The sequence below is a fragment of the Lotus japonicus genome, chromosome 1 (assembly GCF_012489685.1).
Source record: "Lotus japonicus ecotype B-129 chromosome 1, LjGifu_v1.2".
Taxonomy (NCBI): domain Eukaryota; kingdom Viridiplantae; phylum Streptophyta; class Magnoliopsida; order Fabales; family Fabaceae; genus Lotus; species Lotus japonicus.
Window position 1 is genome coordinate 132587175 of NC_080041.1, and position 21704 is coordinate 132608878.

At 32.7% G+C, this 21704-nt stretch overlaps 1 protein-coding gene across 1 annotated transcript; it reads left to right on the forward strand.

Annotated features, from left to right (window-relative positions):
* Positions 1–657: 657 nt before the first annotated feature.
* On the forward strand, positions 658–4413 carry LOC130730973 (cathepsin B-like protease 2). The gene is made up of 11 exons (XM_057583131.1): positions 658–1059; positions 1169–1228; positions 1447–1527; positions 1934–2090; positions 2223–2227; positions 2328–2402; positions 2530–2655; positions 2836–3054; positions 3690–3803; positions 3909–3944; positions 4031–4413. The coding sequence occupies exons 1-11, from the start codon at positions 994–996 to the stop codon at positions 4163–4165; spliced, it is 1074 nt and encodes a 357-aa protein (XP_057439114.1). The 5' UTR covers positions 658–993; the 3' UTR covers positions 4166–4413.
* The last annotated feature ends 17291 nt before the right edge of the window (positions 4414–21704 follow it).

Below are 21704 nucleotides of genomic sequence, written 5' to 3' on the forward strand. Positions count from 1 at the left end.
TTTGAAATATTTCTCACTTATTTTTCATTTGTTGCTTGTTTTTGACTAGCAACACCAACGAAAACGATGGTAGAGGGAGTAAAGCAGAGTGAGGACATTTTGTTTGTAATTTAAAATCTTGACTTATTACAATTTTTAATTTGTATTCATTGAACTACCATAATTCATTTTTCTAATGAACCATATTAAACAAATCTATTTTTTAATAGATTCATGATAATGCTCCATGACATCATCTAAATACATGTAATGTAACCCACATCAACTAATGGAAAAACATTGTATTTTATTGTACTTCCTCTTTGTCTCCTACTTACTATTTTTTTAAAAAAATTCTCTATTAGGTACCTCACATTTAGTAAACAACTAATAAAAACAGTTTTAAATTTATTACATATTCCTTTCACATTTACATTTTTCATTCTTCGAGCATGTTTCATTGTGTATTCATAAGTTGATGATCGCCATTGGAAAGTGTGTGGATCTCGAAGCAGGACCAGGAAGCCCATGATACCGGCAGCCAATTTGACTGGAGGATGGAGGTGGTACTGCAGACCACACGATACGACACCATTAATTAAGAACCAAAAAAATATCTACATTTTGAAAACGGAAAATAAAAATATCTCCCCTATCCATTGGAATCTGGATCACGAAAGTTGGGTTGGGTGTGCTGTTTGTGTCGTGTTGTGAATTTTCTGTTATTTTCTTTGAAACTTGCGCGGCACTGTTGAAACTTTCCCTTTTTCTCACCCAATCCAATCCAATCCCATCTCATGTCATGTTAGAGTTTTCATCCCCACGCAACACTCAAATTGTCACCCTCTGCAACTCATGTAGTAACTTGTAACAAATAAACTAGTAGTAGTATTTATTATATTATATTATACACGCCAAATACCCCACCTCAACTTGCCAATCATACCAACATTCATCTATCTATAAAATACAAAATTCAGCTCCCACTTTTTCATTCCATCACCAACAAGGAAAATGGCCTCAACTCTTCTTCCCCTCCTCGCTACCTTGTTTCTGGCTTTCTCCGTCTACTATCTCCAGGTTATTTCTTTTCTTCAACATCCATTTTCCCCCTTTTTCTGCTTCTTCCTAGGGTTTGATCATGTCTATTTATGCTTCCTTTCTTTAATCACTACCTCCTTGTTCACAGATCGCTGAAGCAGAACCACAACAGCTTTCTACTCTCAAGCTTAACTCTCGTATTCTTCAGGTAATTAATTCATTTCACTTGTTTCAACCTTAATTGCGGATGCTTAGTTTTTTTTTTGAATATTTGAAGTTTGAATTTACTGTTCATGCCATGTGATTTGATGAATGGTTTTTGTTAGAAATATAATCATTCATTAATGTATCTTTTACGTAACAACTTAAGCTTTTCGGATAATTAATTGGTTATTTGACAGTTTTAACGTTATGATCATGATGCAGGAGTCAATTGCGAAAGAGATTAACGAAAACCCCGGGGCAGGATGGGAGGCTGCTATCAGTCCTCGTTTCTCCAACTACACAGTTAGTCTTCAACTTTACCTGCATAATATAATACCCTCGGGTTTGGATCCTCTCCATCCATGTTTCCTCCATCCTCTCTCCATCCAAATCTGAGCCATTGATTTTGAAATTTAAAGGCTTAGATCAATTTAAGAAGAGAGAGAAAAAATGAATTGTATTTAAAGGCTTGGATCAATTTAAGAAGAGAGAGAAAACATGAATTAATCCTCACCTTTAAAATTTAAAATCGATGGCTCAGATTTTGGATGGAGAGGAGATGGAGAGGATCCAAATCCAATACCCTCTTGATGATTGTTATTTACTCTTTAAATTGGAATTTTCTCATTTTCACTTGAACATGCTTTAGTCACATGATAATATGTTTTTGACTTTGGAAGGCATGTATTTTGTTTGATGCACTGCACAGGTTGCACAATTTAAGCGCCTTCTTGGAGTGAAACCATCGCCTAAGAAGGAGCTCAGAAGTACACCCGTTGTATCTCATCCGAGATCATTGAAGTTGCCGAAGAGTTTCGATGCAAGGACGGCTTGGTCGCAGTGTAGCACTATTGGAAGAATCCTAGGTCAGTTACTAGTTCCTTCTCATTACTTTTTTTTAATAATTAATTAGTGTGATTGGAAGGAAGTGCTGACCCTTTTATTTTTCTTTGTTATTGACAATAACTTGGATTTCTGAATCACTTTTCAAATTAAAGATCAGGTAATTGTCTTGTTTTTCTCATATTGGCTACTTTTCAAACACTTCCATTGTGGTTCTTTGAGCAAAAAGTAATCATCTGATCCTTGTGTTGATGATTCAGGGTCACTGTGGTTCTTGTTGGGCATTTGGTGCTGTGGAATCGTTATCAGATCGCTTTTGTATTCATCTTGATGTGGTCAGTAGTACTTCTAATAAAGCAATATTGAACTTTTTCTTAATTAGTGCATCACAGTGAATCTTCACACACTGGAGGGGCTTTACCATTTGAAAAAGGAATTTACATCCTATCTGTTTAATTGCAGAATGTATCTCTTTCTGTTAATGACCTTCTTGCATGCTGTGGCTTTCTCTGTGGGTCTGGCTGTGATGGGGGATATCCTCTATACGCATGGCGATACTTAGCTCACCACGGTGTTGTCACTGAAGAGGTAGCAAATTTTTTCATTTGCCTTTATTACTTAGGGACTAAAATCTAGGCAGTTAGAATCTGTATTCATTCAGATGTTCCCTTCAATTGATGCTAATAAGACTTGTATTCCCCAGTTGATCACTATGTCTCTGTTTTTTCTGGCTTTCTTATAAACAGCATTTTATTTTTTACATGACAGTGTGACCCATACTTTGATCAAATTGGCTGTTCTCATCCTGGTTGTGAGCCAGCATATCAAACTCCCAAGTGTGTTAGGAAGTGTGTAAAAGGGAACCAGATTTGGAAGAAGTCAAAGCACTTTAGTGTTAATGCATATTCGGTAAAGTCTGATCCCTATGATATCATGGCAGAAGTTTATAAGAATGGGCCTGTTGAAGTCGCATTCACTGTTTATGAGGTAAAAGAAAACTCTTGCCCTTGCTTCTGCAATTAAATTTTGTGCAACTTCAGTGGTCTAAAATTGGAAACTCAAAATAATCCTATTTGAACTTATTAATATATAATCTTATTTTGGAGACAATGATAGTGAATGATTGTGATTTGATGTCATGTGATCTGAACTGCTAAACATATCATAAAATATGAACTTATGGATACGAATTGAGAGGAATGAGAAATCTCTTCCAGTTTAGCAACTTAGTAGGGAAATTGAAAATAATCTCACTTGTTGGAGGCTCAGATGAACAAGACTTTTCATTCTGATCAACTATACACCTATTAAGGATAAAGATATATGTTTGATTCTTTTGGCAAATCATATTGGATTCGAAAACCTAATTATGGATTTACCTTATGTTGGAACACTGACGATGAGTTTAAGTATTTCGTGATTTTTCATGAAGGAGGACTAAAGGTAAAAGTCTATTTTTGAACTTAATACATGACAGGACATTATGGCACCGTGTCTTCCATATGGTTGTTATTGTTGGTCTCTTGTGTGTGCTGTAAAAGGATGATGGGTGCAACTGCAACTCTCTAGAACCATTTTCATGTATTTTTGCAAACCTCTCACTAATTTTCACCTCTTCACAGGATTTTGCCCACTACAAATCGGGAGTTTACAAGCACATCACAGGTTCTCAATTAGGTGGTCATGCAGTAAAGCTGATTGGGTGGGGAACAACTGACGAGGGGGAGGACTATTGGGTATGTTGATATGTTTCTGAGTATTGACACTTTCGTTTTCGTCCCCTAGACAATGCTGCTTTATGAAATTCAGAATGTATACTGATTGAAAATTTTCTGTTTCAGCTTATCGCAAATCAATGGAACAGAAGCTGGGGAGATGTATGTAAACTGAACTATTTTTCAGCTTAAATATCTGTTAATAAAGGTGTGCCTTAGCTAATGATCTAATTTAATCTATATCGCAGGATGGTTACTTCATGATCAGAAGAGGAACAAATGAATGTGGGATTGAAGAGGATGTTACTGCAGGTTTGCCTTCCACCAAAAATATGGGAAGATGGGTGATGGACATGGATGCTGACGCTGATGTTTCATTCTGAATATAAATATAGATTATCTTACCAATTAGATTCTGTATGGTGTGTATTGAAAAAATCTGCACCAATTACTGTCTGTACTCCAAACTATCCAAATTGTGATTATGATGTTGAAAGAAGGTAAGCTTTTGAGGTTTATTGGCTTTAGAGAGAAACTGCCATAATTACTCATGAGCACTTGGAATAATTCATGTCCTCCATTCAGCTTTGATGATGATGATCCTTAAATGATGATACTTGATTTTTCTTTTCGTGTGGTTGAATTGATTTTACGATTCTTTTGTATGAAAACATGAAGCATCAGACTAATAATATGAAAAGAAAAGAAGAAAAAGGTGTTATCAATCCAAAAATATCATTGAAATATCTCACAAACTGGGAATGCCTAGTAATAATAATAGAGAAAAACACATTTGAATGTGACTTTCCAATTAACAATCATCATGATGAACATAGTAATGTTTTCATCAGAACATTTCCTTTAAATTACCTGAAGCTCACTCAACTATGCTCATTTCTCCTCCTTAACTTTGGGGAGCAAGTGACGAAGGGCATTTGTTAGAGCAGTTGTTGAGGTCAAAGATGCTTTCATTATATTGATACACTGCACCAAGACAACAAAGTAAAATTAGCATTGGCTACAAAATCTCATGAAACCATCATGTAAGTTTGAAATTGATCCACTCATCTTTTATATCTTTTTCAAAAATAATATGTCAAGAATCATTGCCGAAACAAGAAATTAGGATACAATTTCAACAGTTATAAGGCTACAAGTTAAATTCGCGTACCTCGTTGTAGCCAATGGTGACATCCTTTTGTTCAAGGTCACCAAGAGGAATTCCTAGTCTCTGTCTGAAATATACAGCTGACATAAAAGAAACAGGTGTTATCACTAAATCATCTGTAACGATGTATGTAGCTGCTCTTTTGACATATCCTGATAATCCAGAATTAACCAGAGACATTTCTTCACGGAAACCACCAGTACTCATGCTCCTCAGTTAAATAAATTTTATCATCAATAGAACTTTCCCTGAATCTACTATGTTGAAAATAACGATATTGAGCCTCGTGTGTTGGTAATATATGCTTGCTTGACTTGAAATGCGAGGCGAGGCGAGGATCAATAAGCTTGTTCTTTGCCTCTGTTGACATGAAATATTTTTCATTTAACTTAGCTATACTACTGTATAATCCATCAATGCTTCCCACACAAGATTCTTCTCCCAACACACGTAATACTGCTCCCAAAGGGAAGGTGAGAAAACTTAACAGGAAGTCAGCAAAATCTTTTTCCCCATGAACATACACTAGCTTGCCATCTGATTTTCTTATTACTAGCTTCACCTTTATTCCAACACTATTGACAAAATGAAAACATGGAGAAAATCTTGACATTTCAAGTAATGGTTTCTTTAGTAAGAAGAAGTCTGTAAGAGTTGACTTGGAGAGCAGAGAACACTTTAGCAGATCCAGTACCTAAAAAACAAAGGAATATCAAATCTCAACAAAATCATATAAAATTATATTGTAGTGGAATAATTATAGGAAAATTATAAATTTTCACCACAATTACACTAAAGGAAAATGCAGTTTCTTTGTATCTATCTTTGGTTGGTCGTTTGAACCTCTAAGTCGAGAATTCGATTCTTAGGATCCGTATTTATTTGGAAGACCTTTGGCTTTCGTCAAACATGGTCGGAATTGCGATAACAATTTAACACACTAAAAGATACAAAGAAATAAAAAAACTGTAAGAAAACCTTTTCCTTTGGGACATTCACATTCATTTCCTTTATTGAGATAGTGTCTGTATCTTGGACTCCACATCCTAAACTCTGAAGCAGACCAAGACTTGTATATTCAATAGAGTTAGGCTTGACGATCAAATCATCCGTGACACGAATGTGACCTCATCATCTCTAACAAATCCTCCACCAAAATTTGTCATGAAAACCAGACGGCTCAGAAGACTCCCACACCTGCAATTTCTATTTTCGCAAATGCTCAACAGGTGAGAATTGCATGCTGCAGCCTTCTCACAGATGAAGTATTTTTTGGGCTCAATGTATTCATCAATGTTCAGTTTCAAAGTCCTGCTATATGATTGTGATGGCTGCAATAGCAGTTCTTTGTTTGTCATAGTCTGCAGACACTGTTGATCAAGATTCTCAACACCTTGATAGAGTGAATTGAGACAACCAACTGTGACTGTCCCCATGTTTGACTCCTTCTGAACAAGTCTTGCAAAGGTTGCTAAAGGCAATGTCAAGAAGCTGCAGAGAATGTCCACAAAGTCCTTCCCTGCCTCAGCAAAACAAGTGACGAAGACCATTTGTTAAAGCAGATGTTGAGGTCAGAGATGCTTTCAATATGCTGAGATACTGCACCACCAAGACAACAGAGTAAAACATTCTCATGTTAGAATAGTTTAGCTTCAAATACATAAATGGATAGAGACATAGAGTAGCAACAATATAATATAAAAATGCATGTAATTTAAAAATCATTCTACCATTAATTTTAAAGCCAAAAACAATTAACTTCGGCAACAGAATTGATTTTGTGGAAAAATGAGCTGAGACAAACATGAGTACTTACCTCCTTGACGCCAATGGTGACAGCCTTTTCCTCAAGGTCACAAAGAGAAGTTCCTAGACGGCTTATAAAAGATACAGCTGAAATCGGAGAAACTGGTGTTACCACCAAGTCATCTGTAGCAATGTATGTTGCTGCTCCTTTGACATACCCTGCAGAAAATCCTGGACACACCAAAGACATTTGTATATGACCACCAGTACCCTGGAGATCCTCAGTTATATAAAGTTCATCATGAGTTAAACTTTCTTTGAAACTACCACGTTGATAATAACAACGATATGCTGGACTGTAAATTGGCAATAACTTATTTATTGACTTGAGATACGAGGCGAGGCGAGGATTAATAAGCTTGTTTTTTGCTTCTGTTGACATCAAATATTTTTCATTCAGATTATAAATACTGCTGTATAATCCATCAAGGCTTCCCACACAAGATTCTCCTCCCAACACACGTAGTACTGCTCCTAAAGGGAAGGTGAGAAAACTTAACAGGAAGTCAGCAAAATCTTCTTCCCCTTGAGCATACAATATCTTGCCATCTGATTTTCTTACTACTAGCTTGAGGTTTATTTGGATATTAATACCATATTGAATTCTACATGGAGAAAAACTTGACATTTCGAGTGATGGTTTCTTTAGTAGGAACAAGTCTGTCAGAGTTGATTTGGAGAGCAGTGAACACTTTAGCAGATCCACTACCTATACAAAAGACAGAAAGAAAATCCCATGAAATAGTGATAGAATAAATGAAATAGAAAATTATCAGGAATGAATCAAAACCATATGCAGCATTATCTAGGTAACAAATTAAAATTGGAAATAAAAAACCTTTTCCTTTGTGACATTCACAGTCATTTCCTTTATAGAACCAGTGCTTTGGACTCTTAAACTCTGAAGCAGACCAAAACTTGAATGTTGAATAGAATTTGGCATGACAGTCAAATTAAATCATCAGTGATGACAAAACTCACATCATCTTTAACAAATCCCTGGCAAAAATGTTTCATGAAAACTGGGCGGGTCATAAGATTATCACCAGTACCACACCAGCATCTTTGATTTTCCATAGTGCTCAACGCATAATTATAAATGCATTCAGCATTGGAACAGATGAAGTACTTTTTAGGCTCACTTCATCTATGTTCAGTTTTAGACTCCTGCTGCAATAAGATTCCGGCGGCCGCAATAGCACTTGTTTGCTTGTCACTTTCCGCAGACATTTTTCATCAAGATTCTCCACACTTTGATAGAGTGAATTAAGACAACCAATTGTGATTGATCCCATGCTTGACTTCTTCTGCACAAGTCTTGCAATGGTTGCTAAAGGGAATGTTAGAAAGTTGCAGAGAATATCCCCAAATTCCTTTCCTGCCTCAGCAAACAAGACTTTGTTGGTCTCTTTGTTCACCAGGAGTTTCAGGGATATGGGTGCATCTGTTTGATTAGTACTAGCAGCCATGGTAATACCAATGTTAGGAAGTTTGTTTTAACCAATGTTCATATATACACGGATGCATCAATCATGGCATTGCAAATTCAATTTTCTATTCAGTTTTGAGCTGTCCATTGGTATTCTTGATATAAGTTAAATCATTTATTGGCTATTGTGGGAATTGATCGATGCTTGAATTCTTGGATAATGCACGCATGAATTAGCTCTGTTTTCATAGCAACGTATAGTCATACAGGAGTAACATATTTAGGCGGCTCTTGGATAATGCACGCATGATCCAAGAGGAGGAGTGGAGTGAGAGGTCACAAACTGTGAAGGTTAATAATTAGAGGAGGAGAAGAGTCACTCCAAGAGGAAAGGAATGTAGAGAAAAATTCCCATGTTGTAAAAATTGTATTATATGAATGCATTGCAACAATTTTATTTTATGTGTTTGACAAAAGAATCTACTCCCTCCGGTCTTATTTATAAGTAACAAAAAAAAAATTCACATAGTTTAAGAAATGTAGTTAAACTAGATAAAATGCATTAAATATGTTTTGAATCAAAATAAACTTCCAAAATTACCCTTTGTTAATAGTGTTGGAAAGTGGGAAAGAGAGAGAATAATTAATGAGACACATTTTACAAGCTAGAATTAATAAGGGCATCATTGGAAAAAAATAATTAATATAGTTCAAACTTTCATTTGGTTCTTATAAAAAGGACCAAGATTTTTCTTCTCTTTCATGCTTATAAATAGGACCGGAGGGAGTAATTTTTATGTGTAAGCCAAAAGTAGTCTCTGTTTTCCAATAAAAAAATCATCTATTGTAAATTAAATATTTAAAAAATAAAATTTTAGAAAAGAAAAAGAAATTTCATGTAGCATATGCGCACGAGTAGGGATGACAATTTATATCTGCACATCACAATCTCAACATGGATTGCCTTATTTGGGGTCCAATCAGGGATTTTTTTTTGCATGTGAGATAGGGATGCAGATGAAATCCCTTAGGCACAAATTTGGGGACGAGGTGTGGATTAGTCTCCTGTTCTGTGAGGTCTCCGCCCCGTATATATAAATAAAAATACAATAATGCCCTTAGCCCCTGTTTGGTTCAAAGGAGGGGAGGGGAGGGGTGGGATTTTAATGGAGGGGAGGGGAGGGGAGGGGAGGAGAAGGGAAGGGAGAGATTTTAATACTTATTACGTTTGGTTCATAAGAGGGGAGGGGCGGGAAAATAACTTTTTTTTTTGGTATATGAAGGTAGGGAAGATATTTTATGATTAAAATTACTTTTATACCTTTTTACATATTTACTTGAATTTAGCAATACAATATAACATCCTTTCTTCATCAACAACTTCACAAACCATAATTTTCCAGACCTTACACAGTGACAAAAAGGAGAACGCAGATGCACTATTCAGTTCACAAAAGTAAGGTAATGACAATTGCAATTAAAGATGAAACAAACACTGGTTGCCTACCACAAGACCTGTAATTAAATGGGCCACAAAGCCAAATAAATGAAGAAAATGCATATGCTATTCCCAACGTCTGTAGCAAAAGGCAGGGGTACATATATAGTTATTTGCAAAGCTTGAATATAATGGTGGACATATACGAAATTGAGGCCTATAAAAAAAACGAAATTGAGGTCGATCCGATGGTCAGGTTCGTCAACGCCGACGCCGGCGGCGAGAGAGATCAAAGATGAGGACTGGTGTTGGTATAAAGAAGGGAAACCCTAGGATAAAAAATTGGAATTTTTAAATTTGTGCAGGGTTATTTTTGTCCGAAATTTATTTCCCCTCCTAATTCCCCCACTTTTGGGGGAACAAAAAGTTGAAGTTAGAGGGATTTTGCTCCCCTCCATTTCCCTCCCCTCCCCTCCTAAAGTTTGAACCAAACAAAATCAGGTTTTAAAAATCCCTCCCCTCCCCTCCCCTCCTCTCCATTCTCCTCCAACCAAACAATCCCTTAATGAAAAAATAAATAGTTAATAAATAAATAAGAAATTAGAAAAGACCTAAGCACATCCCATTATAAAAACCAAAAAACTAATTCAAATAAAAAAAACTTTTAGCTTGTAATACATCAGTCTTTGGTAATTAAATATTTAAATGAAAATATATATTTTGAGTTTAGACTTCAGATTTTGGATTGATTGAATATTGGTCTTTAATTTTCAAATTTCTCAATTCTTATTTTATACACTCCACATATTATGTGGTCAATTTATACTATTTTTTTAATTTAATTATATATTTATATTGAATTTGATATGATTGCATTGTTGGCATTGTCATTTGTGATTCTTAAATTTATTACATAACTTTATGTATTTTCTATATTTAAATTTTTATGACTGTTGGTGATCACCGTGGGAAGATGGAGAATAGAGAAGAGGTAAAAATTTATCCCATTGTGGGGATGAGGAAGCGGGGTCCACCAATATGCGGATGTTATTGGACATGTTGAATGACAGAAACTGCCCTTTCATGGATGCGTCAAATTTTATTGTGTCTAGGGAGTTTAATTGTGTGGTTGATTGATTTGCTAGTGCCGCTTTACAGTTTTGATGCACATGCATTGCATAACGCTATGTTTGTTTAGGTGGATTTTGAACGGAAGGAAGTAGGTAGAAGGCATTTTGTGTGGAAAATAGCTTTTTATGTGTTTGGATAGGAGTGGAAAATGGCATGGAGATGAAAATAGATGGATAGGAGTGGAAAATGGATGCAGCTGTCAATAGAGAGAAATTAGGAGGCTATGGGATGGTGGCAAGGGACAACAACAGTGAGATTATGGCTTCCGCTTCTATGTATCCGACCATGGTGTTGTCGCCTACAATTGGAGAGGCTCTTGTGTTGCGATGGGCTATGGAGTTAGCTGCTCAGTCGGGTTTTCAACGAGTTCTATTTGAGACCGATTGTCTTCCTTTATTCCAAGCTTGGAAGAAGTCTTCTGGTGGCTCTTATTTATTTACTGTTATTCAGGATTGCTTTCGTTTCTATAATTTTTTTTGACTTTGTTGATCTTTCTTTTGTTTGTCGTGAGGGCAATTATGCGGCTGACTATCTTGCGCGGAACGCTTCTACCTTTACCAATGAGGTTTGGGTTGATAAAGGTCCGCCAGGTTTAATTCCTCTATTGTTGGATGATCATTTGGCTTCTATGCCAGTTTGATTTAATGAAATCATGTTCCTATAAAAAAAAAAATTCCTTCCTCGCATTTTCATCCCTGCATCCAAACAAAGTCTTAGAGTCGGTTAGGTGGTTAGTTCCTTGTAGCCATATAAGTAAGAGTTAGTCCCTATAATTGGCATGTAGAATGATAATGTTGAAATTGAGATCAACCTTCCTGTTTCTCCCCTCTCCCCTGTTCTTCTTCTCCCATTCTCTCTTTGCCTTATCAAGTTTCTTTTTGAAACCCATGTTTTTTTTTCTTTATTTAGTGATTTTAATCGTCTTCTTAGGATAGATGTCGGTGAGAATATGTCTCCTTGGCCATTTGAGGCTGTTGTCTAGTGTCATAAGTATTTGGAGGATTCCGTCGGAGATGGACACAAACTTGAGGGGGATTACGAAGATTGTGTTATATTAAGTGTGAGTGAATCTCACATGAGAGATGATTCATACATCTAATGTCTTAAGATTTTATGTGAAATATGTAGTGTTTAATCAACTTGTGATTCACTCTTCAATGTGGAGATTTCCCTTAGTTTCAATCAACTTCTTTGGCCCGACACCGTCAATCTTCATGTATAAAAACATTAATCTCATATATAGCTTTTATCTGGGTCATAGAAACTGCCACTTTAATTTTCCTAACAACAGAACAAATCATCCGTGAGACCGTGACGACATATGTGACCTCATCTTTAACAAATCCTCCACCAAAATTTGTCATGAAAACCACACGGCTCATATGATTCCCACACTAGCATATTTTATTTTCGCAAGTGCTCAACCGGTGATAATCGAATCCAGTCTATTTCCCATAGATAAAGTATATTTTAGGCTTAATGTATTCATCAATGTTCAACTTCAAAGTCCTGCTATATGATTGTGATGGCCGCAATAGCAGTTCTTTGGTTGTCACAATCTGCAAACAATGTAAGATTCTCAGCACCTTGATATAGTGAATTGAGACAACCAACTATAACAGAACCCATGCTTGACTCTTTTGAACAAGTCTTGCAATGGTTTCTAAAGGCATTGTTAAGAAGCTGCAGAGAATGTCCACGAAGTCCTTCCCTGCCTCAGCAAACAACACTTTGTTTGTCTCTTCGTTCACTAGAAGTTTCAGGGACACTTGCAACTCTTCTTGAGTTGTAGTAGCAGCCATGGTAGCAGAGCAACTACGAAAGTTGGGAGTTTTTTTTTTCTCTCAATTTTAACCAAAGTTCGTCGATTGAATGTGAAGCGAAGTGGGATTTATATAATAATATCAAACCCTAGGGTATTTCTATTATGGGCTGTTGAGTTTAGGCTTTACACGGTAATTCACAATAATCAATCATTTAAATAATTAAGTAAGCTTAACACACATATGCCGAAATCATGAATTACCTCGAAATTAATAAATAATTTTAATATTCTTTCATTTGCATAAAATCAATAGCATGATTTTGATTAGAAAAAATTATTTTTAAAATCAACTCTCGGACTAATGACTAATTTATAATTATATGGTCAATATTTACAATTACGACAAGATAGTCATCACTCATGGGCTGTTGAGTTTAGGCTTTACACGGTAATTCACAATAATCAATCATTTAAATAATTAAGTAAGCTTAACACACATATGCCGAAATCATGAATTACCTCGAAATTAATAAATAATTTTAATATTCTCTCATTTGCATAAAATCAATAACATGATTTTGATTAGAAAAAATTATTTTTAAAATCAACTCTCGGACTAATGACTAATTTATAATTATATGGTCAATATTTACAATTACGACAAGATAGTCATCACTCATCATGCCCTTTATCATCATGCCCTTTATTGATATTAGGACCTTTCATATCTATATATATATGTAAAGCACACTTGAACTATTACATTAAATACATATCGAAAATGATAATCAACATTAATAAGGTGGTATGTGAGTAACTCACTTGAGTTTGTAAAGCACACTTGAACCATTACATTAAATACATTATGAAAATGATAATCTACATTAGTAAGTTGGTATGTGAGTAACTCACTTGAGTTTTGAATTAAATGAATAAACAAATACCAAGATCATGTATGTACTATAGTGAAACTGTTCACTTTTGATTTAGATATCAAGTATGAACCGATAGAAGAAAAAAATGAAAAGTTTTCCTTCAAACTCCATTATAGATTAATTAGATATGAAGTATGAAACTGTCCAATTCGCATGATACTTTCTTATCAAAACTGTTGTTACTATAAAAATGCATTCAAACTCCACTACCGTATTCAATTAATTAGCACGACCCATTTCTAATGTAATCTGTCATGAATGCTTTTGGGAATTCTGAATAATTGTGTCATTCCTAAGAGGTCAGCCCTTTCTTCTTCCACTCTTGTATGGCCATTGAGAACCTGAACTCCTTAAATTGAAAATTCACTATCGTGATCCAACCAGTTTTTTCTTCATTGAAAATTCTTATTATTCTCCCACTATTTAAGAGAACTAAGTAATGCCAACTATTCATGTTGTTATCCATCCCCTTCTTAACTTGCTGACAATTATTTGGATGATTCAAGCTTTTTGCCTACATCGTGTAACACATGGCTTCCAATGTGTTACTCTCCCTACCCTCTAATCAATTTACCATTTTTATTTCAGGTGAGAGTAAGTAGTAGCAAGTTTGATTGATTCAAACACCAAATTTATTGAGTGCTCAGAGCATGGATCGTACTGGAAACGCCAAGAAGAATTGAGTGTCTTGCTACTAATTAATCTGTATAAAAAAGAAATTATTCTATTTAATCGGTATCCATCCTCTGATCAGAGCTTGGATGATCGCGAGATAGGAGAATGGTGATCATATTTTATGGTAGTTGCTCAAGAAAGTAGAAGCTGCAAAAGAGAGAAGGAGGTTGTTGCAAGGGAGCCGCTGCTTGGTGGCTGGTTGCACAGAGTATTTTGAGTTTGCTTTTAGAATGAGTGTATTAGCTTTAATTGTGGGCTTATGTTTTGTTTCCCAATTTTTCACTAATTAGGGTAAATAAACAGTGGGCTAATATTTTTCATGTGATATTATTAGACTTTTTTTTTACATAATATTGCTATAAAACTTCTATTTCTTTTCTTTGATTCATTATATAAATTAAAGTTTTTTCAACGTCAGCTGAAATAGCGAATCAAAATTTGATCATCATAATGCATTTTTTTTTCAGATTTATAAATATGATCTTTGCTATAAATCTTTTGATCTCATATTTGTTATAAATATTTAATTACCATCGGTTAGAGTATGGTCCGACCATTGAACCTCAAACCAATACTTCAACTGATTCAAAGACCAGTTCGGTTCAACAAACATTGGATATCAATATGCTTGAATAGTATAGCAACTTATAGTATATTTCAATTACCATTAGTTCTTTTTGTACATATTTGATTATTTGGGATGAAGCCTCCATGATAACAAAATTAGCATTTGAAGTTGTAGATAAGTCACGAAAAGACATTGTTGGTTACTGGTATCGAGTCAAAGCACCATGCTATCTAAAAGCATGAGAGTTAGTGACTTATCCTCTTCTCAGGTTAAGGTTAATTCAGTAATTAGAACATGAATTTAACAAATGGTCTTCAAAATTGGTGATCGAAAAATACAAACTATTAGTAGAAAAGACAAAGATATTCCAACATGGACAAGAATTTAAGCCTACAAGTGGTTCACTTAAAAAAGTTGTTGATAACACATTCAAATTTACTAAATCAATTTCAGGATGACACACTTGATGACATGAAGTGTTGCATTATTCTCATGACTTAAGGCCAACAAAACAATATAGGAGCTTAGATGAGATAGATAATTGGACACATACCATAATTGAACGAGAACTCATGTATCTAATGGAGTTCTTAAAAAATATTTAATACCCTAAACATTGTTTACACCTAAAAGTAGGAATGCCAATTATGTTACTCACGAACATCAATCCAGTCATAGGAATGTCCAATGACACAAGATTAATCATCCAACATATGGGAGAATGGAGAATAATATAGGCAAAATACTTAGGGAAACAATTACATCGGTGTCAAATCCCTTATCCCACTTAAGTGACATTTTATGATAAGAAGAAAATAATCTATATATATATATATATATGTAAAGCTCACTTGAGCTATAAGTATTAAATACATTAAACAATGAAGTTAACCAAATTAAATTTCTATTTAACATTCAATATAATGTAACTTTTGAAACATGTCAATCTTTTTATTTTTTGACTTTACACATGCCAATATAATGTAACCTTTGAATTAAATTATGTAATAATTTTTTATTAAATAAATTAAATATAAAGATTAATTTAGCTACCTATACTAAATAATAAAATTATAAACTAAATTTTGAGTTTTTTTTTTACATTACCCATTTATTATTTCTTTATTTCAAGAAAACAATCATCAACTATAAAAAAACTACATTAAATCATATGGCAGTACTATATATTAAATAGTAAAAATAGAAAATATATTAAATAATAAAAAACTCCTGTTTTTATTAATTGTATTAACTATTTATTATAAATTTCAGTTACTTATAAAAAAATATTTATAAGTATTAATTAAAAAATGTTAGAATATTAATTATCAATCATAAATTGAAGGGGAGAAAGTTAAAATAAAACTATGTAATATCTTGATACACAAAAAAAATATTGAGAGTTAAAATTAATTATAATAAAATAATATTTATTAAAAAATAATTAAGAAAATGTTGTCTTTAAATAAAAAAGTGGCGCTCTATAGGTATTTACCATTAACTATAATATGTGTGTATTCGTTGAAAAAATTCTTTAAATATAATATTTGATCTATTATATATTAGTAGAAATTACTTGAAAAAGAATAACGGAGTAAAATAACTATGACCAAAGTTGAATAAGTTTAAATTTAATAAATAATTCTTTACACTAATAAAATCATTTCGTATTATAATTTTAAAAGTTAAAATTAATTTATTGTGGATATAATGTGTAAAAAATATGTCTTTATAACTTATTTAAGATATTAAACTTTATTACTTGATTTCATATATTTCAAATTCACATAATGATTTTCTATATTTTTTAAATGAATAAAATTTTAAGTCTACTTCAGTGCTAATTATTTATGCATGCGTATTTAATAATAAAGTTGTTTGTGTTGTCATTTCCATTTGTAACCAAAAAAAAAAAAGTTGTTTGTGTTGAACATATATGAGACTATTGCTTGGTTTGTGTGTTTGGTAGGTTAAGGGGAAGTGGAATGATTGTCCATATGATTTGAAACATTTTGCTAGAGGCTTTGAGCGTATCAAATGGCCACGAAAACAAAAGATGCCACGAACAGTGTATTGGGAGCAACCGCCAGCCACTATTTTGAAGTTTAATGTGGATGAGGCGTCGAAAGGGAACCTAATGGTAAGTGGTATTGGCGGGGTTTTGTGGGATCAAGGAGGAGGTGTTAGGTTACTTTGCAAAAGGAACTGGAATGTTGTGAGCTTTTAACGAAGGTTCAAGTAGTGTTACATGCTTTGTTATTTTTCCAGCAATTTAAATTTTCAAATGTGGTGGTTGAGAGTGATTCCTTCTTAGTGGTTGGGTGAGTGTCTAGGGGAGATAGGAGGTCATGGAAATTGAAAAATGTATTTAATCATATAGATCATCTGATTTTTGTAATTCAGTGTGTTGGTAGTGTGTTGGTATGGTGCATGTATTGCGTGAGGGAAACACTGTGACGAACTTTTTCGTAAATCAAGGGTGTGGTAGAGAATAACAGATAGGGTTTGTTGTGATTCAATGTAATTATCTAAATGAGAAGATTGTTCTCATTTTTATTGTGTTTCAATATTTTTTTTAAATATCAATTATTAATTTGAGTAATATTAATTATTTTGATCTAGAGAACTGTAATTCTATTCAATGAATGTCGCACCTCCATTATTATTTAATTTATTATATTTTATAATTAAATATATTTTATATTTATATTTATTAAAACTATAATAATTATATATAATTTTAAAAATATTATAAATCAACCCGTGCAACGCACGGGTATTATTTCTAGTTTATAATTACTTCTGACTTTAAATACAATGACTTTTCTTCACTTATAAAAGATAATCTTAGCAAAAATTTCAAAGTCACGAAAAAATGAAAATGTCAAAGTAAATTAACTAAATATATAAATTCTACCATAAAAAATGCATGTTTTCTCTCATCTTTGTTCCTCGTCTTTGTCCTCATTTTGCTGAGTTGTTTTTTCTTTTTTGAAACTGAAACTGACCGAGTTGTTTTTAACTTTAGATAGAATGACTTTTCTTCGCATTTAAAATATAATCTTAGCGAAAATGTCAAAATCACAAAATATATATATATGAAAATGTCAAAGTTAATTAACTAAATATAGAGAATCAACCATTAAAAACTGCATTTTTCTCTCTTCTTTGATCCTTATTTGGCTAGGATTTTGTGTTGAATGGATATCACAATTAACTATATATATATATATTCAACCACAATATTGTGTAACAGCTGACTCGTACAACACTATACTTATAAAAAGGTGCTACCAAAGTAAGGCTCTTGTGTGTTCTCACAACAATGGCTAAGGTTATTAAGAAATCATCACCTCGCGAGGAATCATCATCAGCACCATTTTCCCCTCTCATTCATGTAAAAATTCTGTCATGGTTGCTACCCATTCATATGTTGTTTGAATCCAAGTGTTTGTGTTTGTGTGTCTGTTTGATTTTTCATTGAAGATGATGTTGATTCATGCAACAAAATCTTGTTTATTAATATGTGACATTATATTTGTATTTGTGCAAAAGGAGAAAAAAAAATCATTTCAATAACATGAACCTTATATTTTAGGAAGAAAAGTTGCAAAAAAATGCAGATATTTGTTGAATTTACTCTTCTAAACAGAATTCATTCTAAAGTGCTAAACATTTGTGTAATGTTGTAGATTACATGAAGGTGGATGAATGTCTATAGAGGAGGTATGGCTTAGAGTTCCAATAACCAAATACATTTACCATGGAATGAGCTGGTTTTTCCTCTTTGGTCTACTTTGTGCCAATGTGGATCCTTACAAAGAAATTTCCCAACCACATGTGGACTAAACTGGTCAACGTGCCCTCATCCTTGAAGGTGCTTGTGTCATCCAACCAGCAAGATCAGTTGTCTGCATTACTTGGGAAATTTTGGAATCTTCTTCAACTTCTATGTTTACCACAAGTTCAAGGCATGGTGGACTCAATACCGTTACATCCAATTCTTGAAGGTGTCATCCCACCAGCAAGACCAGTTGTCTTCATTAGTTGGGGAATTGTTGGAATCTTTTCAAGGCATGGTGGGATAGGTACACTACATCTTATCTACTGCTTTGGATGCTGGTGTTGCTTTCATGCCTATGTTGCTCTATTTTGCACTTCAATCTCTTATAAACAGAATTCACTCTAGAGTGCTAAATGTTTGTGTCATGTTGGAGATGGCACAAAGAAGGTGAATGGTTGTCCTATAGAGGAGGTCTGGCTCACGGTTCCGACACCGACGACATTTATCGTGGAATGAGCTAGTTTTTGCTAGTGTAAATCCTAGCAAAGAAAGTTTCCAACCACAAGTGGATTAAGCACATCAACGTGCCCCTCATCCTTGCAAATGATTGTGCCATCCCACGAGAAAGATCAGTTCACTTCATTACCTGAGGAGTTGCTGGAATCTTCTTCAACTTCTATGTTTACCACAAGTTCAAGGCGTGGTGGGCTAGGCAAACTTACATCCTATTTGGTGCTTTGGATGCTAGTGTTACTTTCATGCTTATGTTGCTCTATTTTTACTTCAATCATATGCTTGTGAAGTTGATTATTACTTTTATTTGGTCGAATGCCCCATAGCTTCTAGTATAGTTGTTAAGGGTTGTTTTGTTCTCTAATTTTCATGTTTGAATACCATGAACAACTGCTGTTAAAATTGATTAATAAATCATTGTTTGACTCACAACCTTTGATTTTATCCAATGATTTTTTCAAGCATTCGTTCTAGTATCAATCAATCATCAATATATATAAAGCACACTTGAGTTTAGCATTAAATACATAAGCAAACTCAAGTGATGCATTGTATTAAAAGCATTGTCATAAACAATTATAATTTCCTTTGAAATAAATATATTAATCAATAAAATTAAAAACTAAAAAAATTTGTATTCCCAAAAGCTATTCAACTACTTACAATAAATAAAAACATTCATAAACTAAAAATTTACTTGAGTATTTCATTTCAAAGATATTAAAAATTAAAAGTAAATTCAATAATAAAATAGTATTTATTAACAAATAATTTAGATAAAATAGTTTTAAAATTTGAAAAAATTATTTATATGTAAAGGAAATTTGAGTATTACATTAAATGTATTAAAACACATTAAGAAATAATAATTTTTCTAAGTAAAAAATATATTACAAAGTAATTGAAAACCAAAACAATTGTACATTCAAAAAATATTCAACTAATTACATTAAATAACAACATTCATCAACTTAAAATTGACTTTTTTAAAACACTAAAATTTTCTTAAGTTTTTCATTTGAAAAAAAAAAAAATATATATATATATATATATATATATAAAATTAATAGGCAATAAGAGTAGCACCCGCTCCAAAGGAATGCAGAACAAGCAGCTCGATGAAAAAGCTAAAGCTAACCCAACACAAAAAGCAAACTGCCTCTAATATGCACAAAACATGCCGCTAAAAGGTATTTAATATCAACTATACCATATATGTGCATTATCGAAAAAATATTTTAATATAATTTTTAACTATGATATATTAGTAAAAATTACTCGAGGAAACACACTAATGAAAAATAACAATGGCCCATGTTGTATAAATTTTTGTTGTGAGAGACTTATCCACTTAATGTGATTGTAGAGCCTCGAGAGATTAGTCTCATGCCTATCAACTGTGAGGAAACATTTGGAAACCAAATAAGTTGAATAAATTTAAATTACTAGATAATATTATATGTTATTTAAGTTATAACTTATTATAATTCAAAAATTTAAAATTTATTTATTTTTCTTGGTCTTGAGAAGTCACAATAAATGAATTTCCCATTGAAAAGTATAAAAAACAATATTAAAACTTATTTCATGATATTAAACACTTATTAGTTAATAGTTATTACCTAACCTTTTTTTACTTGATTTAAATATTTCAAATTAACTTAATAATTTTTCATATTATTAAATAAATAAATTTTAAATTGTTAAAATTATTTCTATGATAAATATTAAATATGAATAATTAAGTTTGAGTAATATTAATTATTCACACAAAAAGAACTCTAATTATATTCATTGAATTGTCTTAACACAATTTTTTTATATTTATAAATAATTTTTTTTTTAACTTTTATTTAATGTAACTTTTACCTAACTTTTAAATTTCTAGTAACTTTTGAAACATGTCAATCTTTATGTTTTGAGATAAATGGATATGCACTGTCAGTGTACAGAAGTTTTACACTGACTTACAATCACATTATGTCACATAGGACTAAGTGGTTATAAATTTTTTTAATTTTAATTATTAAATTAATAAATTTTTGATGTGGCGGAAATCAATTGTGTGCATGTGTAAAACAAGTTTACACTCTCAGTGCACCTCCCATTTTTTCTTATGTTTTTTTTGACTTTACACATGCCGGTATAATGTAACTTTTGAAAAATACATATAGTCTCTATAATTGGAAAATAAATCATAATAACTACATGCCAATCTTTTTATTTTTTGACATTACACATGCCAATTTGCATCATATGACTTTGAGAGCAATCTTAACTGCATGATATAATATGATGAATAATAATTTTATAAAGTTGTAAATGGTAACGCCTATTTTTCTCAAATGCTCTAAAGCTAGAGAAATTGTATGGTACTTCAAATTATACTGTTGTACTTTAAACCTAAATGGATATTTTGACCTCTAGAATTTATTTGAAATTGGATTACAGCATAAACACTTATACAAGTGTTTGTAACTACTTATGTAAATAGTTTATACTAATTATAACTAACTTTTAAATTGTTTTGAACTTATTTTCATGAGTTATTTATATTAACGTATGAATAAGAACTTATTAATTTTCATATTAACTACCTATAACTATTTTCAGCTTATTTCAATAAAATTTTCAAATTAACTTATAAATAAGGGTTGTCTTAGTGCGTCATTCCACAACTCAATGGATTAATAGAATTTTTTATAAATAA